This window comes from Megascapheus bottae, unplaced genomic scaffold (genome assembly GCF_031878675.1).
Source record: "Megascapheus bottae isolate mThoBot1 unplaced genomic scaffold, mThoBot2.hap1 HAP1_SCAFFOLD_81, whole genome shotgun sequence".
NCBI classification, from domain to species: Eukaryota; Metazoa; Chordata; class Mammalia; order Rodentia; family Geomyidae; genus Megascapheus; species Megascapheus bottae.
In genome coordinates this window covers 15,045-28,212 of record NW_028327393.1, presented here as the reverse complement: position 1 = coordinate 28,212, position 13,168 = coordinate 15,045, and the positions used below count along the sequence as shown (strand labels likewise).

At 41.0% G+C, this 13,168-nt stretch overlaps 1 protein-coding gene across 1 annotated transcript; it reads right to left on the bottom strand.

The window, feature by feature from the left end:
• Positions 1-4,425: 4,425 nt before the first annotated feature.
• On the bottom strand, positions 4,426-12,960 carry LOC150039897 (uncharacterized). Its single transcript, XM_090327513.1, has 6 exons — positions 12,818-12,960; positions 9,529-9,559; positions 8,470-8,596; positions 8,220-8,275; positions 6,667-7,708; positions 4,426-4,713 (listed from the first exon to the last, which is right to left on the bottom strand). Coding segments are annotated over exons 1-6 (1,401 nt in total). The 3' UTR covers positions 4,426-4,711.
• Between the last annotated feature and the right edge of the window lie 208 nt (positions 12,961-13,168).

Below are 13,168 nucleotides of genomic sequence, written 5' to 3'. Positions count from 1 at the left end.
TCCCTGTCTAGCTCCTGATTTTAAGGTAAATGGTTCCAGTCTTTCATCATATGTATTTCATATATGTTTAATCATGACTGCTAAAGAAGTGAATATACATCAGCCACAAAAGTCTCTTCATACTCCTTTATGTGGTGTGTGACCTTTCCAAAAGCCAGGCATGGCAACATGTATTTGTACTCCCAAAAAAACGGTTTGAATTTCCAGATCATCTAGGACTACATAGTGAGAACCCGTGGCAAAAGTGAGATGAGGGTGGGGAGTGAGGGGAACAGAAGATAAAAGGAAACTTCCAAAAGTTGTGTAATTTTTCATTGCCATTAGCCATTACCATCAACATTAGCAGTTTCCTTTTCTTGGCTTTACAGATACACCATAGTGTGACATTTGTTGTGAGTTTTAGCATTGTAGCTGGTCCATGCTTTGCACATACATGCCCCTTTCATCAAAAAGGTCCTTTACATTCTTAGTTAAGGTAATTCCTAGGTACTTTATTTTCTTTGAGGCTATTGCAAAAGGAGTTGCTTTCCTGATTGTTGCCTCATTCCTCTCACTGTTGGCGTAGAGGAAGGCAGTTGATTTTGAGGGTTAATTTTATACCCTGCCACCCTTCCAAAGTTTTGAATCAGCTCAAGGAGCTTGGGAGTAGAGTCTATAGGATTCTTTAAATATAGGATCATGTCATCTGCAAAGAGGGAAAGTTTTACTTCCTCTTTCCCTATTTGGATCCCCTTTATGCTTGCTTCTTGCCTTATTGCACTGGCTAGGAATTCTAATACTATGTTAAAGAGGAGTGGCGAGAGTGGGCATCCTTGTCTCATTCCTAATTTTAGAGGGAATGGCTTTAGCTTTTCGCCGTTAAGTATAATACTAGCTGAGGGTTTGTCATACACAGCCTTTATTATATTGAGGAATGTTCCATGGATTCCTAGTTTCTCCAGAGCTTTTAACGTAAAGAGGTGTTGGATCTTGTCAAATGCCTTTTCTGCATCTCTTTAGACAATCATGTGATTTTTGTCCCTGCTCCTGTTGATGTGTTGAATTATATTAATCGATTTGCGTATGTTGAACCAGCTTTGCCTCCCTGTGATGAAACCTGTTTGATCATAGTGTATAATTTTTTTGATGAGTTGTTGTAGACGGTTGGCCAGTATTTTGTTGAGAAGTTTTGCATCGATGTTCATCAAAGAAATAGGTCTGTGGTTCTCCTTCTTTGATGAATCTCTGTCTGGTTTGGGGATGAGGGTTATACTGGTAAGCTCTTAATATGGTGTTTGTGTGTTTGTGTGTGTGTGTGTGTGTGTGTGTGTGTGTGTGTGTGTGTGTGTGCTAAGACTTGAAATCTGAGGCTCAAACATGGCTTTTTGATTATGGTTAGTCTTGTTCCACTTGAGTCAAGCCTCCATTCTCTTGCCTTTTGCTGGTTAACTGAAGATAGTGCTCTCTTGTTGTTACCTGCCCCAGGTGGCTACAAACTCTGATCCCCTGAGCCTTTTACTATCTAGGACTATTGGGATGAGCCACTGGCATGTCTTTTCTTTATTAAGATATATTGGCATGCTGTTTTTTTCTTTATTAAATTCTTCCAAATGTCACAGGGAAGCATATCACTTACAGTTGGGATTACTCAGATAAGACACGGGTGGTAAACACATGGGTAACTTTAGTTATCGTCATCAACATTCTGCCTGATTTCTATCATAAATTGGTACTGCATAATTTGAATTTCTGAGCCATAATTTTGGAAACACCTGAGTTACTTACAAACAAGTGGATTCTCTGTCTTAGTTTTATAAATTGTTAGCTATTTCCACGGTTGATTGTTAATTCTGCACTAATGAAGCATGTTAATTTTGCACTGTTGAAGGAAGACCTTTCTCATGTCCTCTGTTTTATAAGGTCATCATTTGCCTGCAGTGTGTATGAATAACAGGTAGTTTCCTGTCCCATCTTCCTGTATTTCTATCTCAATGCCAAGCCCTTTTCTGAACACATGTGAATCCACATCTGCTAGCCATAAATTAATAAACTACCCTAGGCAACTGGTCCTTTAAAGAATGAGCAAATGTCAGTGCTACAGATGAAGAACCTTAAGAATGAGTTCCTCCTAAAAGGGCTCCTTCCCTTCCTCACTGCCTGTCCATCCACTACCCACGAGGGATATGCATCTGTCCTCATTGGATATACAGCCTTGGGCTGGGACCCCGCAGCCTTCAGAACCATAAACTTCTCAGAGTCAGGTCTTTTATTATAGCAACAAAAACTAAGACATCTACCATTTCCTCACACTCCCACTATTTTCTAGGTCAGAAAATGCAACTGATTGGAACAACTAGAGACAATTTTGAAAAATACATACAAGTATAATATTTGATTTTTAACAGACTATATGAGTTTGTAATATAGCAATCTGATATCCTCAAATATACTTGAATGTTAACTGCTGAAATTAGTATGTAATTTGCCTTTGGTTTTGCATTCAGTTTTTGGTGGTGCTGAGGTAGTCTTTACCACACAGCTGTGTCCTCAGTCCACAGCACAGCTTCTTATTATTAAATGCATTGCACAATATCTCATTGCAATTGAACAATTTGGGAATTCTTCCCTTATGAGTTGGGGTACTGACCAACAGAACTTACTCTTCATTGGGAAAGGCCTGTCTGTTCATTACGAACCATATGTTGGGCCTTACTGCTTCTACTTTTGAGTGGAAAAGCAATATTCACTTCTGTGGTCCTAAAACCGTTTTGAATCCCTGGCTGAAGTGAAATAAGAAAAAGATGACATAACAGATGAGGGATGTGTCTCAATTACATGGCGTCACAGGCCGTAATTTACCATCTTGTACCCATAAACTTGGTTTCACCCAAGTGTTAAAATTGTCACATAGGAGCCAGGAGAGTGGTGTTGGGGTAAAATGCTTGTCTAGCATGCACAATGCCAAAGAATTGGTTCTTCAGTACCAAATACACAGAAAAGGCCAGACGTGGTGCTGTGGCTCAAGTTGTAGAGTGCTAACATTGAAAAAGCCTAAGGAAATTGTCCAAGTCCTCAGTTGAAGCCCCAAGACTGGGGAAAAAAAACATGAAAAATTGTCACATACACTGGAATGAGTTATAAATATGGATGTTCTTCTTATTCTATTTTTAGTGTTTTATCTTGTAAATTTTTCCACAATAATTCGTACTACTATGTATATTGTATGATGAAACTGTATGGTAAGAAAAGTTTTAGTGACTATACCCATGGTGACAATGAGATTCTACCATGTCAGCCAGTCTATTTTTTTAAAGATAAAAATGAGTTCAATAGCCCGGAAGTCATTAAATATAGACAGTTTTACTGGTAAACTGTTTATATTTTCATTGTTTCACTGAAATATAAAAGCTCCAACATTCACTTTGGTAAAGATGGCATGCTATAAATTTGATTGTGCACGGATGGAAAAAAATGAGGTCTGAACATTCAGTAGAATATTTTCATTTTCTCCATCTCTCCTGTCTCTATTTTAACTGCTGCGCTTTTATGATCCACAGTGCCACCCCTGGAATTTTGCTTATTTAGAGGTAAGAGTATCTCAGAATTTTCTGCCTGGAATGGCTTCAAACCTGGTACAAGTGTGAATTACTGGCACCCACTAATTCTCACTAATGGGAAATATGTTCACAGCCAAGAAATGTATGTAGACACATTGATGGATGGATAGGAAAACAGAAAAACAGATTTTTCCAACAATTCTTTATTGAAAAAGACACTCAGCCAAGTTCTCTTTTGGGGCAAAATGAACAAGGGAGGCCTCAAGTTTGCTTTTACCAGTTCTCCTGGTCATACAGAAAACCCTAGTTCTGCATCGTTATTTTGAGATTATTTTGAGGTTATTTTTGATGTTTGCCTCTAGTGTGGCTAGACAGTGATCCTACATTCTGCTTCCTCCCCTAGCTGAGATGATAGGAAGGTGCCACCATGCCCAGGTTTTCTGCTAACATGAACTTTAACATGAACTTTTTTGCCTGTGATGATCCAGAACTACAATCCTCCCAACCTAGCTTTCTACACAGAAGCTACAAGTGTGAGGAAATAAATGCCTGTGTTTAGGATCTCTGTGGTAGTGTTTAATGGCAAAGTTGGATAACTAATATAACAGGGATGCGGAAACATAGCATGGAGAAAGGCTGAGCCAGGGTAAGAGGACTACAAACCAGGTGAGGGACAAAGTGAGAAGACAGCGTGCAGGGAAGGTCAGGGAGCAGGCAACAAGGAACTGTCATGCCCTTTTGTCAACTGAGAGGCCAAGCATCTTATTACCTTTCCACCTCAGGAGAATGAGAGGAGCCGATGTGATGATTATTATTTTTTCTGTGATTATTTCTAAGTAGTTGTACAAAGAGGTTTTAAATCAGCCAATGAGTTAATGAGTACACTGCACCTTGATAAATGTCTCTCTTCTTCCCCATCTCCCTCAACCCTATGTATCTCCCCTCATTTTACTAGGTTCCAGTTTCATGGAAGTGCATTGAAGAGTATTATGCTATCAATCAAATCCTAATGAATTTTATTTACTTATTTAATACCTGAGTTGAATTCACCCACAAAATATGACCCCTTTCTAGATGCTTTGGTTACAATGCTTCTGTCGCTGTCCCTGAGGCACTCACTGGAGGAGAAACCAGGCACGTGGGCATTAAATGTTACAGCAGAGGTGTTCACAGGGTCCTGTGGGAACACAGTGCAAAAGAGGGCCTAAGTCACCACCACCCACATAACGATCATCAGTGATGAAGAACTTTCAGGATCACACACACACACCAGACCTTGAAAACGTGCACTCACTGGCCCCTCATGTCTTGCAATCATAGTTACTCAAGAGGCTGAGATCTGAGGGCTATGGTTCAGACAGCCAGGAGAGGCCATGAGACTCTTATTTTCAGAAAGTGCTGATAGTAGTACATAGCTCAAGTGATAGGTGTAGCTTTGGGCCAAACAAAATCAAGGATGGAGCTCTAACCCTGAGATCAAGCCCAAACACACACACATGTGATCTAGAGGACTAGTGCTGCTCCTGTGGGTAATTTACAGGAAGCAGCTCATCATGTCTCCTCTCTCACAGATGACATCAAGTGGTTGGCAGGATCTAGCTAAACCATCAATGCTCAGTCCTCAGTGAGGATGCCCCTAGACCCTAGCAGACTGGCTGGAGGCACTGGCATTGGGGTTGTGCTGTCCCACCCTCTTCCTCTGGCCTCTGCCCCCACACTCTCGGGCACACCCACTCTGCACAGGGGAAGGTGGGAGAGGAGGCCTTGGGTTCCTTGGCTGGAAATTGCCTTGATCTGCTCTCTGGTTAGTGGATGCGCTTGGGAGCTTTAGGAAGACGCAGTATTTTCTGTCATGCTGCTCCCTTCAGCGCAAGGTAGGAACAGCCAGGTTCAGTTACGGGGGGAGGGGGGAGGGAATCCCATGGCCCATAGTCTTCCATATCACACCCAAGGTGCACAAGCCTGCATGGGTCCCAGGGGGCCATGGTAGCCAGGGTACTGCTCTACTATCTGAGCACACACTTGCTTGCTTTCATTCTTTCCTCCTTGATTTTCTTTCCAATTGTTCTCTTTTTTCTTCCTCTTCTTTCTTCTGGTTAATTAGAGATAAGAGTGTCAGTCAATGGATATTCCTGCCAGGGCTGGGTTTGAACCTCCATCCTCAGATCTCAGCCTCCTGCATACCTAGGATTACAGATAGGAGCCAACAGCTCCCAGCCTGTTCATGTTTTAAAACAGTCAATGCTTTTCCTTCTTATAGCATATTCAAACATAAAACAAAAACGATGGTTTGAGGCTCACACATGTAATTCCAGATAGTCAGGATCTGAAGATTGAGGTTCAAAGCCAGCTGGAGGAGAAAAGTCTGAGTTTCAACACTACTTAACCAGCAAAATATGCCAGAATTGAAGATGTGGCTCAAGAGGTAGAATTACAGCCCTGAGTTCAAAAGCTAAGGAGCAGTGCCCAATTCCTAAGTTCAAGCCTCAACACATACTTGTGTGTGTGCACGTAACACTCACACACAAATGCACACTTACACACACACAGAGAGAAAAGTTACATGTTCAGTAGTACAAAATTAATGCTTTCTTTTGCTGTTTCATATCACCCTGGGTTAGTGAGACCCATTGTGAATAAAAGACTGAGGTACATTCCTACCAGAACCTCCTCATCCACCCCTCATCCAGCTGCCAGACTGGTATCTTCCAGGCAGGCTGCTGGTATTTGTCCACTTTCTTCTGGAAATCCCAGGAATCCCATCCCTAGCTGGAGACTTGGCAGATGCCTGTACTTCAACAGCCAGCCAGCTACTCTCCCAAATCTCAGGATACAGAGGTTCACTGGGCACTACTCCTGGGTTGGTTTATCATTGTCGAAAAAGAGCAACCTATGCCTAGAGCTCTCCACATCTCAGGATCTGAAATAGCAATAGCAACTGTAAGGATACACAGGAAACAGCTTCTCCTCTTAAAGAAAAATCACTAGCTCTAAGCTACCCAGGACTACACTGACAGTGAGAGGCTGTCTCAAAAGAGCAAAACAAGCCAGAAACCAGAGGTTCATGCCTAGACCTCTGGAACTTTTCATACTCAGACAATAAGAACAAATGTTTTTCCACACTGCTTACATTCATACGGTTTCTCTGGAGTGTATACTTTCGTGTCTTTGAAGATGATAGGGAAGATCAAATGCTTTCTCACACTGTTTACATTCATAGGGTTTCTTTCCAGTATGAATTTGCTCGTGTTTTCGAAGGAGAGAGGAGAAAGCAAAAGTTTTCCCACACTGCACACATGTGCAGCATTTCTCTGCAGTGTGAATTCTTTCATGTTTTTTAAGGGATCTAGAGGAAGAGCATGTTTTCCCACATTGCTTACATCCATGGGGTTTGGGTTTCCCTCTAGCATGAGACTTTTCATGTTTTCGAAGGTCACTAGAAAAAACAAATGTTTTTCCACATTGCTTGCAACCATGGGGTTTCTCTCCAGTGTGAATTCTTTCATGTCTTTCAAGGTAGCGAGGAAGAATGAATGTTTTCCCGCACTGCAGACATCTATAGGGCTTCTCTTCAGTGTGAAGTCTTTCATGTCTTCGAAGGGAACAGGAAAATGCAAATGTTTTTCCACATTGCTTACACTCATAGGGTTTCTCTCCAGTGTGAATTCTTTCATGTGCTTTAAGGTAATGAGAAGAAGGGAAGGTTTTCCCACATTGTTTGCATCCATAGGGTTTCTTTCCAGTATGACCTCTTTCATGTCTTCCGAGGGTGCTGCTAGAAACAAATGCTTTCCCACATTGCCTACATTCATAGGGTTTCTCTCCAGTGTGAGTTCTTTCATGTGCTTTAAGATAACTAGAAAAAGGAAAGGTTTTCCCACATTGCTCACATTTATAGGGTTTCTCCATGGGAAGAGTTCTTCTGTGCTCCTGAAGGGTAGTGGAGTTAGGGAAGGGTCTTCTACAATGCACACATTCACATCAGGGTTCAACTTCAGTGTCGATTTCTTCATGTCTGTGAAAAACACAAGAATGGCTACAGGAGTTTTCACATTGCATAGCTGCAAATGGATTTTCCTCATGGTGCATTCTATGGCCAGTTTGATCCTGATGGGATTTCCTGCAGGCTCTCCCACATTCTTTATGAGTGGTGGGGATTTTCTCCCATTCCTGATTCACAAAGGCTGTCTGTCCTGTGTGAGCTCTGAAAGGCATACCCATGGGGGAAGGAGTAAGGATGGTTTCTCCAAACACATGGGTATTAAAGGGTGCTTCTCCAGGTGGAGTCTTCTTATTCAAAATGCTTTCCGCATCCTGTTGGAAGGCTTCTTCACACTGACTGCCCTGTTCATGTTCACACACTCTCTCTACAAATTGAGTTCTGTGAAAAACAAACACACACACACACACACACACACAGAAACTGAGAACTGCTTGCAAACTAGGAAACCATTAGAAAGTGTCTCCTGAGCTTTCATGATGTCCTCCAAATTCTCCCAATATTGGCATATTTTTTTAGATTCCTGAATTTTCTAGTTTTGAAGCTCCATTTGTATACAGATTAAAAGGAAAATTTTCTAAGATAAAATCAATTTCTATCTGTGTGCATTTGTATAGCAGCTTGGTTTAAAAATTTCCTGCCACTCTGCATAGTATTATCTCTGGTTAGGGCAATTATCTTACTTCCTCCCTAGGATTTTTGCATTTAACTTCAGTCTTTTCTTTTTCTTTCTTCTTTTCTAAAATGCAAACATAGAAATCAATGATTTTTCAACAATATAAAAAATATTAAGAATGCAATTATCATCACGAATAATGTGATCACAGTATATTTATAATCATATATTCACCCACATGTTCAGTTTTTCATTCCAAATCATGCAGCATCACTCAGGGCAGGAACAGCTCACAGGTTAAGTAAGGCAATATTTACCTATAGAGGCCAGATTTCTAATGATTTCCCCCATCACATCTCGGTAGAGCTTCCTTTGAGAAAGACTCAGTAAAGCCCATTCTTCCAGGGTAAAATTGATGGCCACATCCTCAACGTTCACAGTCTCCTAAAATATTCCACAAAGAATTCCAAAGCAAGAGTTAAAGTCACAGAAATGAGTCTCATCTTACTTTTTTTTTTCAAAAAGATACCTTATGTTGTCTATATAGTCAATTATTAAATACTCACCAGACATCTTTTCTACATGGTACTTCTCACATAGTACTTTGTTACTTTTTCCTCCCCACAAACCCACAATTCTAGCACTCCTTAAACCTGAGAAAGGAAGCAAGAGCTAAACGGGAAACATATGATGTAACAGAGGAAGAACAAAAGAACTTTGAATTTGTCTAGATGATATTCTACAAAGTGACAGGCAAAATAGATCAAAGGAGGGGACATGAATCCTTACTAGGATAAAACATAAATTCATTCAGGACACAGTAGATAGCACACAGTAAGAGCAAGTCTACAATCAGACATTTTTGGCAATCTGGTATCTATCGGGAAACATATACTGCATTTCTTTGTATGAGAGACAATAATTAAATTGTCTTGAAACAGGAAAGCTAAAAGTAGAACACTTTCCCCTACATAATGGCAAAGGCCTAAAATTTAAAGCATGGAGAGGATGATGTAGCACAACCTGAAGTTCAAGATCAGCAAGGGCTTAATAATTTGCTTCAGACTCATGTATTTTTGTCAGGACTTCAACTCACAGCCTGCACACTGTCATGTAGCTTTTTTCCTCAAGGTGAGTGCTCTACCTCATGAACTACAGCACAGCCTCTAGTCATGTTTTGGTTAAGTGGTGAAAGGAGACCCATAAACTTTCCTACTTAGGCTAGCTTTGAACTCTAGTCCTTAGATTTCCGTCTTTTGAGTACATAGGATTGCAGGAATGAGCTAATGGACATCTGGCCCAGCTCCAGACATATGTCCTAACACTTTTGTCGCAAAGTATTGTAGCCAATAAAACCTTGTCTGTAATAATATTACCCAACACATGGAGTAGTTTAATATGTGTAAACTAAGGGAGACAAAAGAAAATTAGGTGCAATACAAGTCAAAACAAAGGATTAATATGTTCAGCACACTAATGAATGAAACTATATAAAAATACACAAGGAGGGGGCCAGGAGTTTGGCCTAGTGGTAGAGTGCTGGCCTAGCATGCACGAAGACCCGGGTTCAATTCCTCACTACCACGTACATACAAAAAAGCCAGAAATGGTGGTGAGGCTCAAGTGGTAGAAGAGCTATAGCCAAGGACAGTGCTCAAGCCCTGAGCTCAAGCCGAGGATTGGCAAAATAAATAAATAAAAGAAAAAAAAAACAAATACACAGGAATGACTAGCTAGTCAAGATAATTTTGTACATATAAACAAATTTCCCTGGGACTGACTCACAATCACAAAGTGAAACGTTATGCATGAATAAAATTGAAAATGATGCACACTTTACTAACTTGATTGGCTAAAATTAAAGATCTGAGACATTGCCATCGGGACATATGCCACGTTTTTTTAATTTGGCCAGTCCTGGGGTTTGAACTCAGTGCCTGAGCACTGTCCTTGGACTTTTTCAAGGCTACAGCTGTACCACTTCAGCCACAACACCACTTCAAGTTTTTTTCTATTTAGTGATACCAAGGAATTGAACCCCAGACTTTGTGCATGCTAGACAAGCATTCTACCACTAAGCTAAAGTCCAGGCTCTATATGCCATCTTTTCAAAATGTTATTATTGTAAAGGTGATGTACAGGAGACCATGGTTATATCAGTCAAGGACTAAATACATTTCTTTTTGGACAATGTTATCCCTTGCCTTTTCATCCCAATCCACAAGTTCTTAGTTCATTTTCATTATAGTTAAACATGCCACAGTATCACTTCTGACTTTTTCTATGTATGTTGCACTGAGAAATTGAACCCAGGGCTTCATGCATGCTAGGCAAGCACTCTATCACTAGAGTGCTGGCTAGACAAGATGTGTTTACAACGTATAAAGAATGTCTACGTAATTCATCTTTTGGCCAATGTGGATAGAGAGAAAGATTACATTAGATAGAGAGACCAGAGTGAGCATGGTCTTACATTCACCGACAGTGATACTGCACATGTTAATAATCTCATGCACATTCAGCTTGAAGTAATCGATTATGAGAAGTCTGTTTCTTTATTCTATGCTCTCAAGTCCTGAATAAGAAAATCTCTATCTTCCACTTACTTCCTAACAGAAACTTCTGAAATGCATATGCAAAACAGTATTTCTTACGTGTGAGATTTCTGTCTTATTTTGCTGACTAGAACAATAGATTGTGTTCACTCTGTCCTTTGGGGCTTTTTAAATAGTTGACTCTCAGATCTGAGTGTTTCAAAATTATTTGTTACATTTATCATCCATTTCTTTTCTCTATGGTTTTCCTTTTCCTTTTCAATTTCTTCAGTAAGTTTTTCTCATGCCTATGTTTAAGGCAACTATAAAAGAATTGTTGTAACTGTCTATGTTGGCAAAGAAACTTAATGTGATTTAGTCTTTTTTTTTGCCAGTTCTGAGCTTGAGCTCAGTGACTGAGCACTGTCCTTGGACTTTCTCAAGGCTAGGGTTCTGTCACTTGAGCTTCATCACCACCTCCAGCTTTTTTCTGTGAATGTAGTACTGCGGAATCCAGCCTGGGTCTTCCTGCATGCTAGGCAAACACTCTACCACTAGGCCAAACTCCCTGCCACTGGTATAGCCTTTTATAGAAGTTAGGACCAGCTATTGTTACATCTAATGTTTCAGTTAAGAATTTGAAATGGGCTGGGAGTTTGGCCTAGTGGTAGAGTGCTTGCCTAGCATGCACGAAGACCCGGGTTCAATTCCTTGGTACCACATACTCAGAAAAAGCCGGAAGTGGTGCTGAGGCTCATGTGGTAGAGCTCTAGCCTTGAGAAAAATCCAAGGACAGTGCTCAGGCCTGAGCTTAAGGCCAGGACTGGCAAAAAAAAAATTGAAATGAAGAAAGTGGAAGAAAAGTATGTGATCTTTACCTTCTTTTTTTCTAAAAAGGTAAACAAAACAAAACAAAAATGTGAGTCCATTTTAGAAATTTCATGGTAGTTGAGTTTGACATGTTATGTATATAGAAACAGGACTAATAATCTATATAAGTAAATCATTGAGAAAAAGAATCTGTTTATCCTTACAATTTTGTCTTTCTTTCTCCCATTTCTCCTTCAAAGTTGGCATCAAGAGACAAAGTGGTTCAGTGTTCTAACTTGGGCTTTCTGATTATTGGTTCCTGCTTGCTAACCCCCTTTTTCTTCTTAACCCTTCATTCTGGAAACATGTTTCTGTATATGTTACAATTCTAGGTTCATTCAACACTCACAAACATCCTCACACACCTGGTGGAAATTAAGGTTTGACTGTTTTCTATCTAAAAGGAAAGATATTTGAGGTGAATAAAAACAGTCAGTCCACTGAAGTTTGGTGGGTTCCAAAAGAGTCATGGATGAGAACTATAAGTATGACATAGATGTAGCTTATGACCAGTAAGCTGTAAAACTTTGTCCAAAGTTAGCACCTTAGAATTGTGGTGAAGGATAGGAAATTCCTGAAAACTCTTAAGAGGTGAGGCCCCACCCACCCTCAGGTAGAGGTCTGCATGAATTGCTAGAGGCAGGGCTAGGGGCTTGGACCTGGCAGACCTGCACCAGGAACTCATCTCTTTTGCCATCCCTTGGTTATCTCATATTATTACAATATTTCACCTTGTTATCTGATATATTTTATATGTGCTTAATTGGTTATTTGAAATTGGATAGGGAAGAGGGGAAATCAAGATGGGGGGGATTGGAAGGGAAATGGGGACCATGTCATGAGAAAGAGTATCAATGTTTGTGAAGTTATGCACCTTTTATCTGGTGAATATAATGTAACCCTTATTAATCACAATAAAAAAAACCCTGATAATCAAAAGTCAACATCTAGCTTGTTGCCAGGGACACAGGCAGCCTGCAATGCTAGCTACCCCGGAGGATGACATGTGTAGTTTCTGGTTCAAAGCTAGATTAGGCAGGAACATCAGTGAGACTCTTATCTCCAATTATCCACCAGAAAGCAGGAAGGGCAGCTGTGGCACAAGTGGTAGAGCACCAGCCTGAGTGAAAAAGCTCAGGGGCAGTAGTCAGGCCCCGAATTTAGCGCCCATACCTGCGCGTGTGAGCACACACACACACACACACACACACACACACACACACACACAACCAATATCATAAAACAAGTCTGAAATCCGTACAGGTCAGAGAGGACAACAGATCTCCCCAACATCCACCGCCACCACGTGGGTGCGTATGGATCCCCCTTTCCAAGGAGGGTGGCAATGTGGGAGACAGGTGGAAATTCAGACGTCACAAATGAATCATCAATTCTCTCCACCATTACACCAGGAGTCTTTTCCAGGATGGAAAAGCCCCAGCCTGTGGTGACTTCACCTCCTCTGGTGCAGACAGGATGGCCAGGACCTGGTGGCAGGACTCCTAGGACTCAGGTGCCAGCTGCCAGCCCCGCCCCGCCCCAGCCCTTCTCCAGGCCTTGGAGGGCTGAGGAGCCCTTCACTACCTGGAGGAGCTCTTTAGTACCCGGCCCC